The sequence below is a fragment of the Bradysia coprophila genome, unplaced genomic scaffold, assembly GCF_014529535.1.
Source record: "Bradysia coprophila strain Holo2 unplaced genomic scaffold, BU_Bcop_v1 contig_415, whole genome shotgun sequence".
Classification (NCBI taxonomy): Eukaryota; Metazoa; Arthropoda; class Insecta; order Diptera; family Sciaridae; genus Bradysia; species Bradysia coprophila.
The window spans coordinates 168192-185117 of record NW_023503670.1 but is presented as its reverse complement, the minus strand read 5'-3'; the positions used below and the strand labels follow the sequence as shown (position 1 = coordinate 185117).

Genomic DNA, 16926 nt, shown 5'->3' with positions numbered 1-16926 from the left:
ATTTGATAGATCAGAAACCGATTTTGTTCGAAAAAGGTACGTTGTTGATCTGGGTAAATGATTTGATTGAGTGTCTCACTTTACTGATTCAACTTAAAAATATTATTCGAAAGCATTTTCTTCTATTTTTTTTTCTCAGTTTCTTTTTACGTTCAATTATCATCCCCTTACAGCGTAATGATAATCAACGATGATATGCCCACCTAGTTTTAGTTATTCAATTTTCTAAACTTAAATAACTTTTAATTGAAATAGGAAATTGCTTATAAATTGTTGACTTGTTTAATTGATAAAACAGAATCTCGAAACAAAGAAACGTATGGCAATTTATTAGCGAACCATAATTCTTGTGATCGTATCGTTGCAAAATATTGAACTAAAATAAATATTTTCTCGGCAATTCGGTTACGAAAAGTGACCCATTCTAGTATCGAAAGGGAGTACTTTTCGACACTGGTTATGAAATGATAGATTGAAGTTTGTGTTACTAAATGACTGATTTTCCTTTCGTAACCATTTTCTAAAAAAAAACTGTTCGACACACAATGAAATGGATTTTTTCGCACACGATCTCTCATCTGGTGCGATAAAAACAACTCCGTTTAGTTACTCGTGCCCAAAATGGCTAACTGTTAATCAAAACAAAAAATTCTGCGCACTAAATTTGGTTTTTATCATTTGATTTTCTCTGTTTATTTTAGTTCATTATCTGAGATTTGTATCATTCTTCCGATTTGATAAATATAAAACTGTTGTGCTTTACAATATTGGCGTTCGAATTCCATTTGTGTTTCCATTTTTGCGACATTTTGTTGTTGTGATGGAATTCGCTATTCGCCATGCATGTCCTCACTAAACTAAACTTATTTCCTCATTATAATTTAATTGGATTGGTTCAATCCGATTTCAATATAAAAAAACTAGGAGCAATCTAAATTACAATATTTGATATTATTTGTTTCATTTAAATTCAATTGTCTGCGTTATTTTAAATTTGATAAATGGCTGCCTTCGATAGTTGCACAATCCTTCCATCTACGGTTTAACACAATTTTTTTTCTTCGTTTCCATTACTTTTTCCTTGTTTTTAAATAATTTTTCATATGCAATTCTATATTTATCGATTCTATTAATATTTTTCTTTTTACAATTTTTCTTCATTTTCACTCACATTTCGCTCCCTCTCTTTTTTTATAATAACGAACAATTTTTCCCGTCATTTTTCTTTTCTTTCCCTTAATTTTTTTTTATTTATACTCATCTTATACATACACTTTTTTTATACAACAATGCAGGTGTCTTTTTCACTAATTTATTGAAAACAAAAACGAAAAGAAAAATTCTACAACAAAAATCTGCTTTGTGCATTTGTGTTGGTTCCTTTTGTACACAGTGCGATTTATATTATAACACAAAATGTTTGACAACGAGATGAATATACATTTGTCATAAATATGATACTAAATACACAAAAATAGGAAATTATGTTGCGGCAATGGATAATATTGAACATAGATAGGAAACAGATAAATCGGTTCTGGACTGGATTCTCTGTTGTCATTTTTTTTGTGATGATAGCTACTTCATTTAATCGGAAATGATATACGTCTAGCCGTGAGGGCAGTCACTTTAAATCACTTTAAATGGTAGTTTCAAGAAAACGAAAAAATTTCTCATGAATTAAAGTTTGTTGAAAGTTTCAAAGTTTAGAGATTTCGAATTCGAGCGTTTCCGAAGCAAATTGCTGAACACCTCAATTTCTTCAGATTTCAAACTTTACGGCGCTAAGTTAGTTGAACGTTTGATCTTATTGACTATTTCAACTCGCTTAGAATCAGAGACTATTTTTAGGAAAACCGTTTTCGCCTTTTTTCATGTTTTCCCAATTTTTTTCACAGAAAAGTGGAGGGAAAATTGGAAAATTTAAGAAAATATGGGAAAATTGACCATGCTTAGAATTCCACCTCCTTGTGTTTAAGGTGAAATTTTAATTACTATTTTTTCAGCAATTTAATTGTGTTTTTTTAACCGTTGGAACTGTGCTTCGGTTTTGATTCCATTTTGTACGTGAGATATAAATCGGAAAAATTCAGCTTTTCCTACAATCGAATCGAGTCCAGAACATAAATGTTTGAGAATAATGAGCACCTAACGGCAAGCATATTGTAATGACAGTATGAATAACAAGGGTATTTTGTTCTAGCTTTTGTTTCGCTTTGCAAAGTATTTACATTGCTTTGTAACAGATTTTAAAATTAAAATAATTTTGCGTTTTCTAGAATGAAACCAAAATCCATTGATGCGTTAAACATTATAACTTTTTTAGGTGTACCTGTTTAATTGGGTCACCATTAAGTAAATCAACAAATTGACATCAAAACGACACGAAATGTAATGAGTAAAACAATAAGCGATGCCAATGAAATGAACGAAAAATGAAGACAGATAAAAGAGTTATAGACCTATCTAAGACCGTTAAACTAAGCGTCAAATAATCACTGTACACTACACGATCGCCCCAAAATATCCTTGCACTTTTACACTGGAAGAAAGAGTATCAAGCATAATGATTTCATTTATTGGCCATACAATGAAAGGGCGTCATTCGAGTGTACGAACAAAGTAGCAAACAGAAGAGATTTTACATCAACCACAATAAATTACGTTGAACAGGTGAAGTAGCAGATTTATAATTTAGGTGAACTGAAAGTCGTGGAAACATTTGTATCGAAATAGAATTTTTGTTTGAAGATTTAAGAATGTCTCAGAATTTGAGAGCATTTTCAGATCGCCCGTATTCACCATTACACTTGCTTAGGTTTAAAATTAAATTCTCTCGCCCATAACTTGAGTTGGCCTGATTTGGGTATTTCAAGAAAGAATGGTCCTAGCAGTTTATTGGATTTATGAGACACAGCGATCTTCAGAGATTCTACAGCAAAATTTTGTTGTGTGTTGGGCATGCAACATATGAAAAAATTTTGATTACAAAAATGACGCACTAAAAGCGGATTTTACAAAATTACAACACAAAATCTTCTAGTATTAAAAACCAAAATTCGCAGATAAAATCTTTTTTTTTGTTATCTGTAAGGTACGTTTCATTTCTTTTTCATTTTTAATATTCTTAAGTCTTAGTCTTAATGGGTTTACGATGTTATATCCCAACCCCCGAAAAAAGCGGTTCAACTAAAACAATTTAATTTTCATTAAGCAGCAGTTTAAAGCTTAAAATTAAAATTGACATTTGACTTGCATAGGTATACAATCTTTGAATGCCAGCAAATTTTTAATTATTTTTTTTTTTCAATAAACATCATCGAATCGTTAAATTTTCCTAATTTTTTTTTCTTTGCTTTTCGTTTCCTATAAATTTGTTTTGCTCTAAAACGTTTTTGTTTTTTTCAACTTAAAATTATGCGTAAAATTAATAAATATAGCTGCGGCATATGGAGTTAGCTACAGACCCACACAGCGTAAGCGATAAAAATCCCTCAGCAAGATCGGCAATCACCAACAAAAACGAGACAGTACAGTTCAACGGAACGGTTAGCGGAATTCACGGCATATAATTAAAGTGTTGACAGTACGGAAAACAAATCTAATTTGCGTAATGATCAAATGATCCCAGATACTCCAGTGCTGCTCGATAACAGAATTGATACTGGTCCTGAAGCAGAAAAAAAAATCATTTTCAGTTGAACGCTTCGATTGAATTGCTATTGCCTTCAAAAAGCCAAACTTACCTCTGTTTGCACCATAGCTGGACGTTGTGATCGAAGAATTCGAACCGTTTGGAATACATCTAACACTCCTTCATACTGCATTCGTTCCAATACGATGCTCAACGAAATGAACACACCTGAAATTGATGGAGGCATGAAAAATACATTAAGTCGGTTCTGAAACGGAAGACCTTGGGACAATTATTTCCAGAGATTGACTCTGAACTTCAGATGCTAAATGACGATTTTAACACTTTGTTCCAAAATGGACCCGCCTGACAGTCAATCGATGGAAGACTAAAACTGTACAAGTCAGTCGGTAGGTTCTTAAACGGAAGAATTTAGGACAATTATTTCCAGAGATTGACTCTCAACTTCAGAGTCTGAAGGACAACTTCAAGACATTGTTCAATCGACGGAAGATGGAAACGATACAATGGATGGTTTGGAGCTAGTGGAATTAGTTGAAACGAGAATGAAATAGAATTCCGAAAGACTACTTCAACGATGAACACGAAATCAATTTGCAGTTTCTACTCACAACCGAGAATTTAGTTTGAAAACCGTTCCAAGAACAAAACGTTAAATTACCTGTTCTGCCAACGCCTGCGCTGCAGTGTACGGTTATTGGTCCATCCTGACCAAATTGTTCTTTCGTTTTGTGCACTTGACCGATGAAATCAATAAAACCTTCGCCCGATTTCGGTACACCTTGTTCCGGCCAATCACAAAATTGGAACTGTCTAACGGTCCTGGACGACCCATCCCGAGCATCAGTCACCTGTAATGGATCGAACGCAATTTTGTGTTACAAACTGTTGACCGCTCGCATCAGCATAACTCCTACCTTGAATTCTCTTAGCTTATACTGCGGCATATTGTATTCAGCAATTGGATCAACTACATAACATTGATATCTAACGCTACGCTCATGTGGCCAATACTGAAAGCACTTTTCCTGGAAGAGAGAAAAAAATGAATTTTTGATGCTTACGGCTCGATCATGTCATAGGACATACCCTTCCCATTTCCTTCAATTTAGTTAACATAACAACAATAGTTGAATTATGCTCCCACAGCATTCTCCAAAAATCTTCAGCTGAATCCTGTAGCGGCCCCTGAGCGGCAATATAGGCATTCCTATAGCGATAACCATCTATCAAACTAGCGTTAATATAATCACTACCCTCAACCCCTCGAATCGGCGTCAAGCAAACTCTACTTGACTCATAAGGCAAGATATGAACAAGTCGATTCTTATGTTTGTTACATGGCAAATTGGCAGTTACGAAGCGAGTTGAGTCAGCCTTTATGTTCGCAAGTTTTTTGAATTCCATTTCCATGCCGGTGATATTTTCACCAGTTTCGGTTTGCATTAGCTTCTGTATGTGATTGTGTAAATTCCTTGCCGGAACCTCTGTGTTTCCACAAATAATAGCCTCCAGAATGGCGTCATGAATGAAAATGTACTGATCTTCCGTTTGAACCATATAGTTTCGTTGGGCGCGCAAACATGTCACATGCCCGTAAATGTCGATGGTTTTTTCGTGCTTCATTCGTTCCAACATTGAATCGATTACGATGTAACATCCTAGGAGTAAGAACAATGAATTAGGCTGGCTGCTTCGACAGATAAATAAATCTCAAAAATTACCAGTTCGTCCAACGCCTGCAGAGCAATGCACAACAACCGGACCCGATTCTGGCGTTGACAATGACCGACACCGACGCAGAAATTGTAAAAATGGAGCAGGATGGTCAGGTACACCGTGATCAGGCCAAGCTGTAAACTGAAGTTGTTTGATTTCTCTCCGTTCAGCGTATCCAGTTTTTGCCACTTGAAACGTTCGAATGCAATACGTTGCCAGCTCTTGAGTTTCGGTTATTGTCACCGTTAATTGATCATAAGTTTCCGAGCCTCGCGTCGGCCAATATTGATCGCATTTGATTCGGGCTCGTTCTTCCAGTCGCGTCATCATGATGATCGTATTTGTTCTCAGCTCCCAACACATTCGCCAGAAATCAGCGCACGTATCCTGCAAAGGTCCCTGAGTAGCTACGTAAGCATTGTGCTTCCTATACCCATCACAGTAGTTTGCATTTATATAATCCGATCCGGGCTTACTATCGATCGTGTGTAAAATCACTCGACTGTGATCGTATGCCGTCACATTGGCATATCGGTTTTTCGGTTTGTTGTATTCCATGTTCGAATGGTCCCACATAAACTGTTGGCCCGGTTCGATACTTTCGTATTCTTGTGAAAATTTTAGATTGTCGTTTGATTTCAGTCTTTCAATGTGATTGGTGAAGTCTGATATGGATATGGGTGGATGACTTATCATCCCGGGTGTTTGGAAGTTCAATCGTCGCATATCGACTGGATCTGCTGTTGGTGCAGGTCCAGCGCCGAGATCTGCAGCCATCAATGGTCTTGTGACTGCAGCCTGATCTGGTGTTTTACCTGGCTTGCGTCGTCTTTTGATAAAGTAAACGATCACCAAACAGGTGGATAAGAATAGTGCAGCTATAATTGGACCAACAACCCAAAGCATCCCCGGTTCATCACTGTTTCGATTTACTGATACTTCCGGATCGATTGGAGCATTCGGATTTGGTCGTTGTGGTGGCTCACCTCTTGGTGCTTCTCGCATGTCTAACGCTAAGAATTCGGAGAATGGACTCGATGTGTAAAGATGTTTTTGCGGTGTATCCACCACAGCCCGTACGAAGATGCGATAGCGTTTTCCCCGCTCCAACTTTCGATTGGTGAAATTGTGGTATGCTTCACCTGAACCCAAATGGAACGTGTACGGAATATTTCGTTGTGGAAATTTAGCTGCAATGTACGGTTGATTTGATGGTTCATCTTTGTTTTTGTTAAAATCGAATTTGCTTGGAAGCATATCTTCGGTAAGAAATTGATCAGGAAGCCGATGGGAATTGGTTTTATTTTCCGGGACGACGATGAGGTAATAGTGCGATATGGGACCATATTCCTCTGAGGCTTGCGGAAGAATAACTTGAATCTCTTCACCGTTAACAACTCCATAAAAATCTGGTTTAACCATAGGCTGTGGAGCTGCCATTTGAGTCGTTACCGTAATTTTAGTTGGTGGTCGATACGATTCGTCAGACGGTACTGCGCTCACATTTACATTGTATGTAGTGAATGGGGACAGTTCGTTGATTGTATGTGACTTGATGTGATGTTTGAGGATGATTTTATTTCGTTGCACTATCTGCGTCTGTGTTATTCCTTGAGAATCGACAAATTCTTTGATGGCATCGTACGAAATTTTATATTCTTTCGGATTCAAACGAATCGGCGGAGACCAACTCAACGTCATCGAATGTGTGCTGACATCATGGGCTCGTAAATTTAATGGAACGTCTTCTGGTTTCACCTTAACGGTCACCTTCTCACTCAAACGTCCCAGTCCATTCTTATACCGTGCTGCAATTGCTATGGCATATTGGGCGAATTTTTCCAAATTAATTATCTCAGCCTGTTCCGTTAGGCCTATGGTTTTCGTTTGCCAAAAGTCCAAATCCTCGACAGCAGTCATTGTGTAAAATATTTTATAGCCAACTAATCTACCTCTTGCAGGTACAGCGTCCCACCACGCTTCAACAGTTTGCTCTGATGTGGCAACTGCTCTAACACCAGTTGGTGCTCTTCCCATATCGCGTTCCGTTTCGATGATGATTTTTTCACTAAATGGACCAGCCCCTTGCTTGGTGTACGCCCTCACTTTGAACACATACTCCGTACTTTCTTCCAAATTGGTGAACACTGCTTTAGTGGTCGTAGTATTCCGTTCTGTGCCCAGTCCGTGATCAATCTTCTTATGGAACTGAACATCGTACCGTATGATCTGTCCATTTCGATGCTCTCGATTAGGCGAATCCCAGGTGACGCATACAACGTCCGGTGTTTGAAAGGTAACGGTAATGTTAGATGGAGGTCCAGTTGGAGTCTGCGAAAAAAAGTTAAATTTGAATTACGAAGAACGATTGCTAAGCATTCCGTACGCACCCCTTCCGGTGTATGTAAGTACTTCACAGTCTCTTGTCCAATACCAATATGATTCATTCCCGCTACACGAAATTCGTATTCGACTCCACGTTCTAGGTCCTTAATTTTTTTCACAGTCGAATGAGCGGGAAGCGTTTCTTCATTCAGTGGATGATCTTTAATGCCCCATCGCAAACGATACCCACGCAGTTCACCATACGTCTGAGCCGGTCGTTCCCATTCCAATTCAATTGAAACGGTTGGATCTCGTTCCATTATTTTCAAGTTAACTGTCGGACGAATGGGCACACCACCGGGAGTCTTAACAATTATCGGAAGACTACGATCTCCATCACCTTTTCGGGTTAGTGCTGCTACTTGAATTGAATAGCGTGTGTCCGGTTGCAGTCCCGTTACATTATATTCCAATCCGTCCACCACGTCGAATTTCATAGGATCGTTCAGGAAACCGCGACCCTAAAATGGATGTGTTAGTAGGTTTATGCGCATACCAGTGAGACAACCTTTGAGCGATTCGTATAATTTTCATATTTCCTGTTCCCAGAGCGATTAGTTCAACAGTCTTACCTCTTCCCGAGTCTCCTGAACGTGAATGTGATATCCACGAATGATGCCATTTCGATCCTTTTCTTGTGGTGGTTTCCAGACAACATTGATTGTCGTTGAATTGACGGGACTCGCTTTAACATCTTGTGGATCACCAGGCACTGTATATTTTAAGACAGAAAGACAATCAACAAACTGCGATAACATACATTTTCCATTGAGAAACAGTAGAATGTAATAGACATGGATCAATGGTTTTAGAGCTTTTTGTGAACTTGAACGTCTATGATATTCTACGTTTTCCATTTCAGCTAAGAAATGTTTCGTTGTTTTTCTTGTTAAACAAAAAGGAGCTTCTTTATCGTCATCATATTTATGTTATTGTCCCTAAACAATATAACAAATCAACGCGATAGCCATTTTGTCAATATCAAACCTCAATGTGTATAACGTTTCATATTTATAGAGTCAGTATAAGGATTCATAGAAATCAGATTTCGTTTCTTTTTCTTTTTCGTTTGCATACATTTGAATACCAAAACTTTTGAGTTATAAGATTAACAATAATAAACAAACGCCAATGGTTTTCACTTCTTATTTCTCTTTTCATTTGCACCATATACTATTGTCCAATTCGTTTTCTTTTACTTTCCTTTCATACTTTTTCCTCATTTTTTTTTTTGTTTCTTCATCAATCATTTTGTACAACTGATCAAAAAATTACCCTTTTCCTACCTGATTTCCTCGGCTTTTTTTTAATTTTATTTCATTTCTTTTTGGTTTTTGTTATTATTGTTATTTAATTGAAGATAGTAATCAACAAAAGTAAATTTCAAGAATAAATGTCAGATTTGCTTCTGTTGTTAAGATATTATAGTTAAAATAGTTAGAATTCAAACACAAAAAAATGTTGAATAGTTTCGCTTTCTATAACATTAATAAAGGTTCATAATATCCGCATATTGTATAGAAATTAGCTCGCAGGCAAAAGGATACAAGAAAAAAATTATTAAAAAACACACGTTAATGTTATCATCGTAGGTTAAGATTAGGTTGTAGCGGGAAGGGAATTTTATATATCCAAAAAAAATTGCAGTTTAATTCATTGTAAAAAAATAGGATGAAAACAAAACACGTTACTGATATGGTAATACAAACAATTAAATTCTAGCGTTAGCCACAATCATTTCGTTCGTCTTTTTCGATTATGACCGACCAAACATAAAGGACGAATAATAAAAAGCAAACAAAATTCAATTCATTTTTGAAATTGAAAAATAAATCTGGAAAACCAATAAATAAATCCATGAGCAAAGGAAATAATTTCTATATTTAATGTAAAATGGCTGGTAAAATATAAGGACAATCCCAAACTGAATAGATCGTGGAAAAAAGGGGACAAAAAATAATTGAAAATCAAAAAATATTTTCATTATCACGTCACTAGATTTTTTGTTTGTCACACGAATGGTGGTACTCACTCTTAACGTCTGTTTTATCCATCCGATTGCAAAAATTTTATTACCCAAAAATATCGGTCAAAAATTGTATCAAAAATTGTAGTTGGAGGGCCAGGGCGGCAAAAAAACACCGATCAAAAAGTAGAATAATTAGAGTTACATTTCGTTTTTCTTTTCAAATCCACAAAAAAATTATTTCTTCAGTTTAATTAAGAATTTTGTAAAAAAAAGTTTTTCAACAAAAATTGAATTCGTCGTCGCTCCTGGAAGAGATGACCGTAAGCAAAAACAAAAAAATTATTCAAACGTCGGCTTTAAAAAAACAAAAAAAATATTCGCCGGCCCACTCGCATAACTTTGTATTTTCAGAATAAAAATAAAAATGAAGAAATTTTGGCATTTTTCGTTTAACTCAAAAATTGTGGTGGTACTTTATTTCGCTGTTGAGTTTATTGAATAACTTTCCATCGGTTGAAAGGTTTCTTTTTGAAAAACGGTTTGTGTATACGTATGTGGTGTGAAAGGTCTGTTCATGTAGTCTTGAGTCATGCAGTGACAAAGCAAAACTTTAAATGTTCTTGGGTAGATGTGAAATTTATTAGGGATTCAATTAAATTAAAAGGCTCAGAAATCCAATATTTTGTTTATGGTTGACATGTGTTAGATTCGGTGTAAATTCGCATGTGCACGTATCACTACTTGTAACGTTTAATCGATTTGACGGTACAAGAAATTGTTGTTAAAAATTTTACTCGCTGCACCGCTGGGATACTTGTTTCGTGCGGGTGTGCGAGTAAAATATACTACGTAATGGTTTGGAGATTCTTTTGTGGTTGCCTCAGCGCTTATTATTGAGAATTTTATTTCTGAAAATTTCGGATTTTTTCGGAACTTTTTACGAATTTTCAGAATTAAAATTCTAAATAATATGCCGGAGCTAGAGCTGCAAACATCATAATTGTCAAAATAAAAATCTCCAGACTAGTACGTAATTTACTATCTTAAAAATTATCCGAAGTCATAAAGTATGTCAATATTAAATCGACATTTCATCGATACCCCTTCTTACACGAGAGGCCGCAACATACTTTATGACCAGACTTAATTCAGTAAAATCGTATTAGAAATTCCAGAGAAGTCTAGCTGACAGCCTGGTGTAGATGGGCACATCATTTAACAGATATTCCATTATGAGAAGAAAGCTTATTGATCGAATTTTCGGGCTTGTTTTTGAAGTAAAGAACTTTAGAAAAACCCAAACGACTTTTACTGTTTACAGACATTTTTGTTATCTGCTATCGACAGCAACGACCTCCAACCAATATGGTTTTACATATCAAAATGTATATTATAACAAATTATGATAGAGAGGGGATCTGTTAAAAACGATTTCGTCATATTTAACACGTATGACTCTGGAGAAAAAAATTAAAATTCAGATTTGATTTTGACAAAAGCTCGGGTTAGATTAACCAAGCTCAGGTCGTTTCTTTTTCAAAAATTGCCATCCGATAAACACGATGGGCTTTGACATAGTCTTAGCTTTATTTTTGGTTTTGTCGTTTCCTCACAAATAACAAATGCTTAAAATCTTTACGCTTCCCAGTTACTTAAAACTATTTTCTGGTGAATGATCTACTCCAGTTCTTTATTTCGTTGATCAGTTCTATCTTGAGTAAATTTTACTTCAGTCATCAATCATAGTGAATTTTTGTGTATTGAGAGAAACTAAATATTTCGAATAAAAAATATAGAAAAAATAATTTTGTTTTGTTCATTGGTATTCAAATGTTAATTGAGTTTAAATTAAAACTCAAATCTTCTAGTCATTTTCCATGTAGACGGGTACTGATTTTGTTAGTGTATGGTTCATATAAACAAACATCAATTGGGTACAAATTAAAAGTCTAAAAAAATTGTTTGGTTTAACAACTTTTGTAAAATGAAAACAAATAAACGAAAAGAAAACGAAATAAAAAATCTCATGAATGAGTTGTTTGGTCTTTTGTAAAAAATAAAATAAATTTTTTTTGTTAATTTTTCTCAGATATTCCTTCCATACGATTCAATCCTTTTCATTCCCTCTTCAATCATCATAATTCAATACAAAGCAAGGTTTGAATTCATTCAATCATTCATGCAATTAACGTTTAATTCACAATTTTATTTCTTCTCTTCTTTTCTTCTCGCAAACAATATTCACTTCACTCACAACCTAGACATTCATTCATTCATTCAATTATCTCTTTCTTTTTAAGTGTGCGGAATTATATTAAGTACGATGCGAGTGCCTATGAATTTCTAAAAAAAGAATAAATTTTTCCTTGTAAAAATGAGAAAAAATTTATTTTTTAAAGTGAATTTTGTGCAACAGATTTTTTTTTCATAGCAGTGATTGTGCGTTTTGTGTGGTTTGTTAGCTTTTTTTAATTGCATGTGAAAACATTTGCGATTTCAAACTTAATCCGTTTACAGCTTTTTTTACGTAAGCTTTCAGCTGCTAAATAGCATCATATTACATACACGTGTGGTGGATTCGAAGTTGTGCGTTAGACATTTTTACAATATTTGGTGCAATAGTACAGTTGGTGGTGAACAGTAGTGTATAGTTTCATTGATTGCAATGGTTCAATCGGCTGAATTGAAAACCTAACTACGTCTGGTTTGACGATTTTACTTGTGTGAAATGTACGGCTTGACAATCGACGAAAAATTTAAATTTTCAATTCAGTTGGGAATCGTTGCAATGATCAATGATGATAGAATTTTAACTATTGTCACAATCACATGGATTTTATTTTGATTAAAAAAACATGTTACGAATTGGATTCTGTGAGTTTTATGGAGAAAAAACAAACAAAAATCAAAAATTTAGTGTCATGCAAAAAACGTGTCAAAAATCTAAAAAAAATTACCAAAAAACGGTGCGGTGCTTGTTAATATATATATATAAAAATGTGCGTATAGAAGACAAAATTTCATTGTTTAAATTGTCTGAATAATATACCACAAAAAAAATTACGGTGCAATTTTATTTAATTCGTTTGAATAATGCAATGTGCCAATAATTGTAATTAGGTTAAAACAAAAACGTTTGTGAAAAACAACAAATTTGGAACAGAAGAGTGGAAAATAAAAAATCGAAAAATTACGAAAAAGCCAAATTTGTGGCATTTTTTTTAGTAAGTAACTAAATTCAAATCAATAAAAAAATCAATATGCGAGTGTTGCCAACACTAAACATCAAAATATCTTTAGAACAATATATTGACATTTAAAAAAAATGTTTTTTTTTTAAAGAAAATTAACTAAAAAAGTTAAAAATTACACGAGCAAAAATAAAAAATTGAAACCTTCGATACTCCAACTCCAGCAGTTTCTTTAACATTTTTTTTTGAAAAACAATAAAGAAAAACTAAAGTTGAATTTGTACAACAAAATTGATTATATTATTGTTACATATGCATTAGTACTCAAAAATATAGCGGCTCCAAAAAATATTGCTGCAAAAATGTTAGGGAAAAAATTCTATTTGTTAAAAAAGATTGAGTTAGACATCAAAAATTATGTTGTCCAATTCCGAGATTTTACTATATCTGCACCTGAAAACGTCAAAAATGCTTGTTTTCCAAAACACAAATATCTCTCCATTTCAAAAAAAAATTATGGAAAAATAATTCAAAAATGTTTTTCTTTTCAACTTATGAAAAAAATGATCGTCGACCATGAGTAGATTCATGATGCTTCCGTGGACGGTGGATTTTGTTACATATTGTCAACAAAAAACCTCTTTTTTATTTACTTTATTTACAAACAGATAATCGATATCCACTTTCGAATCCACTGACCACGAACGCATCTATTTCATCTGAATGACATTTTTTCTTTAGAAAAAAATTGTCATCAAAAATTTTGTATCACATTACATTATATTAGTTAACTAAGAATAAATTGTTATTGAGATGAAAAATAGAACCAAAAAATAAAAAAAAATTTTAAACTAAGTACATACCGTCTTCGTGCGTACGAACAGTCATCGGATACGACCTTGGCCCATCTCCGACACTTGTGCCAGCCAATACCCATATCTTATATTCAGTCCATCGTTTCAGTTCATCCAAAACGATACTAGTGGCATTCAGTGTTGTTACACTTGCCTCACTATCGGACCGACCATTTTCAACCAGAAATACTTTATAATAAACAATCCGACCATTCGACCGATCGATGGGCGGTGGTTGCCACGACATTGCAATTGTTGTTGGGCTAGTTGCTTCGGCTGTGATATTACGTGGCGGTGCACCGGGTACTATAGATTTGGGTTTGGTTAAAAGCAATAATTTCGAAATGATAAGCAAAAAATTCTCAAATAAAATGGAAAATGAAATGAAAGTCAAACGAAAATCGAACAAAAATCGAAAAAGAAAGCAAAAAAAAGTAAAATCAACAAAAATCGTAATGGAACTAACTTAATTATTATATTATGACGTGTAGCACTTGAATATAAGTAAAAAATTAGTTCCATAAATTAGGTAGGTAAACAAAACGATGACAAAATTAATTTAATAAAAAGGTTTTATGTCAGTCAAAGAAAAACTGCAGTCTGCGATGGGGCAAGCAATGATGAAATTATCGAGATAAGTTCGAATGATTAACGCAGAATATTTGTCAGAGTCTCGAAAAATCATTTTTTTAATGGAAATCTAATCTCTAAAGTATTATCACACAACACAGGTGAACAGCTAACACGATAAGTGTGAGTTGATCAGATCGAAAGAAGTTAGGCTTTACTCCAAATGAGTCTCTGAACTGGAAATTTAGCACAGGTCTTAGAGAAAAAGTCTCAGGTTATCAAAAACTATTGTCAGACTCAGGTAAAATAAATACTGGACGACTGTCTTGTATTTTCCGAAACAATACATTTAACAAATTTTCAAAGTGAGCCTTAGATCAACTTCTCCTTTGGATAGTACTGTACTCGTGTAAGTTCCATTCAATAAATCTCATTTAACTTAGAAGTTAAACATTTTTCGATGAGATTGTCTCCGAAATAAAAAGGTTGAATCCAATGAAAATCCTTGAATTTTCTCGTTTCACTTGTTTTCATTTTTTTAACGAGCAGATGATATCCGAACTAGGAACAATGACCGACATAAAAAGAAAATCGAAAACCAACAATAACAACCCAAAATGTAAATAAACACAAAAAAAATTCAATTAATAAACGAAGGAATGAAACCTGAAAATTTCATATTTTTAATTTCGACAGAAAAAAATTGTTTTCTGTTAAATTCATATCCAATGATTTGGTGTAAAGTATTCGAAAATTCTTTTTTTTTGTATATTTTGGCTTGTAAATATTTATATTTTCAATATCTCGTGTGTATAGATATACCCTTTTGAATTTTTAAAGATATACGAAAACCAAAAAAAACGGTCAAAAAAATACAAACCATTCAGTAATTAAACATTGGTTTAATTAAAATCAAATTCGAAACAGAATCCAAAATAAATAATTGAAAAGTAAAAAACATTAATAATCATATTTAATAAATATAGAAAAATGCATATCCAGAGTGCGGTGGTGCTTTATACATTTAATTATCAAAAAAAAGTTCTTTGGGGCATGCGTGATTTTGTATAAACCAAATTTACCACTCACTCAACACTCACTCACCGAAAATTTTTTTAATTTTCAATAAAGAAGCAAATTCATTTTAGGTTTCTTTTTTAAGTTTAATTGAAACAAAAGATTCTAACGTAAAAAATGGAAAACAAAATTTTCATTCTAATTTCATAAACGGATATATTCTTTTATATGAGATCATTAAGCGTCTGAGTCGATGGAATATACAAAGTTGCCATGAAGTTGGGACTGTTAATTACATCCCATTCAATGAATGGAAAAACGGCAGAGAATGGTATAATGAAATGTTTTATGCTAAAACATTACACATAGTCATGATGCGCATAAAAAAAATTAATTTAAAAAATCACCTGTTAAGTCTGGCTTTGAATTAAATATTTCGATCAGGAAAATTAAAAACAGAATTTTTCATCCATCGACCGTACAAACGCATCAGTGAAATCGTATAACATTACACAAAAAAGAAAAGAAAATTATTTGAACAGGAAAACATTATTCTTTCGAAAAGAAAGAAAAAAATTCTAGAAAATCCTGCTCAAATCATCAGACCACAAAATGAAAACAATAAGTTGGAAAATAAAAACTGGAAAATGAACTCAAACTAAAATTCGCTTTATTATTATATAAATATCAATCGATATAAAATATAAAATAAACTCTCGCACATATAAAATGTACAATTGTTTCGGTTGGCATTGTCTATGAAAACCAATAAATATTAAAAGCATTTTTGGTTCCCCAGTTTTTCGATTGTGGGAGTTTTCAATTTTTCATTGCTTTTAATACATTATATTTATACATCAAAATTTTTTCAATTAAAACCATGGCTTAAGGTTGATATTGTTGGCGTGTTTCTATTTTTTTCATTTTTTTTTTTTCAAACTATGTCCACGACTTTTACGGTTTTATTTTTCGTATTTTCGTTTGTATATTTGTGATTGCACTAAAATTTATTTTTGTGTTTTTTGTACTCTTTACCATTTTCCACGCAGCTTATTCAAATGATTTCTAGAAATTTTCATTTTCGATTTTCGATAGTTCTTCGTTTGAATTTATTAACAATGCACAAGGCATTGGTAGAGAAAATTTCGAGAAACCCTATCTACTACCCAACTACAAGAACATTTCAATTAAAAAACCATTTTTAAGTCTTACCATACTGTTTCGTCCGGACTGGAATTGGTGGAGTTGTAGCCCCTTCACCTAGTAAATAAATAGATGGTTCAGTTTTTTTGCTACTTATAGATGCTTTTCTCTCAGTTTCAGTTGTAAAATAAGTTCAAAGTATTAAATGTTTAAGCAAAAAATATACTTTTGCTACAAAATTCAATCAGCATTGATATCTGCAACAACTACTTGCAGTAGAAATTTTGAAACGGTAAATACACAAACGACTTTCGTAGAAAAATGCTTGAAGTTTTTCAGTTTGGTACAAAGGAGATTGCGTTTCCATGGAACTGCAAACTCGATGGGACTTTCTGCACAAACATTATGGGCGAATGTAAGTTT

At 33.7% G+C, this 16926-nt stretch overlaps 1 protein-coding gene and 1 long non-coding RNA gene across 9 annotated transcripts in view; one reads left to right on the top strand and one right to left on the bottom strand.

Annotated features, from left to right (window-relative positions):
- The first annotated feature begins 654 nt into the window (after nt 1–654).
- Nucleotides 655–16714, top strand: LOC119082312. Its single transcript, XR_005088615.1, has 3 exons — nt 655–787; nt 4127–4131; nt 16703–16714. It is a non-coding gene; the product is annotated as an uncharacterized LOC119082312 (long non-coding RNA).
- LOC119082307 (tyrosine-protein phosphatase Lar) overlaps nt 3407–16926 on the bottom strand; it is a 159338-nt gene continuing 145818 nt past the window's right edge. For 4 of the 8 annotated variants that reach the window (XM_037191802.1, XM_037191804.1, XM_037191805.1 and 1 more), the window contains 11 exons: nt 16573–16620; nt 13783–14079; nt 9792–9800; nt 8332–8471; nt 7765–8220; nt 5380–7705; nt 4745–5316; nt 4573–4683; nt 4317–4506; nt 3747–3862; nt 3407–3670 (listed from right to left, as the gene is read on the bottom strand). In XM_037191802.1, coding sequence (XP_037047697.1) covers nt 3602–3670; nt 3747–3862; nt 4317–4506; nt 4573–4683; nt 4745–5316; nt 5380–7705; nt 7765–8220; nt 8332–8471; nt 9792–9800; nt 13783–14079; nt 16573–16620 — 4334 coding nt within the window. In that variant the 3' untranslated portion in view covers nt 3407–3601. The remainder of the gene's footprint in view (nt 3671–3746; nt 3863–4316; nt 4507–4572; nt 4684–4744; nt 5317–5379; nt 7706–7764; nt 8221–8331; nt 8472–9791; nt 9801–13782; nt 14080–16572; nt 16621–16926) is intronic. The other 4 variants (XM_037191803.1, XM_037191806.1, XM_037191808.1 and 1 more) reach the window with 2 other exon arrangements.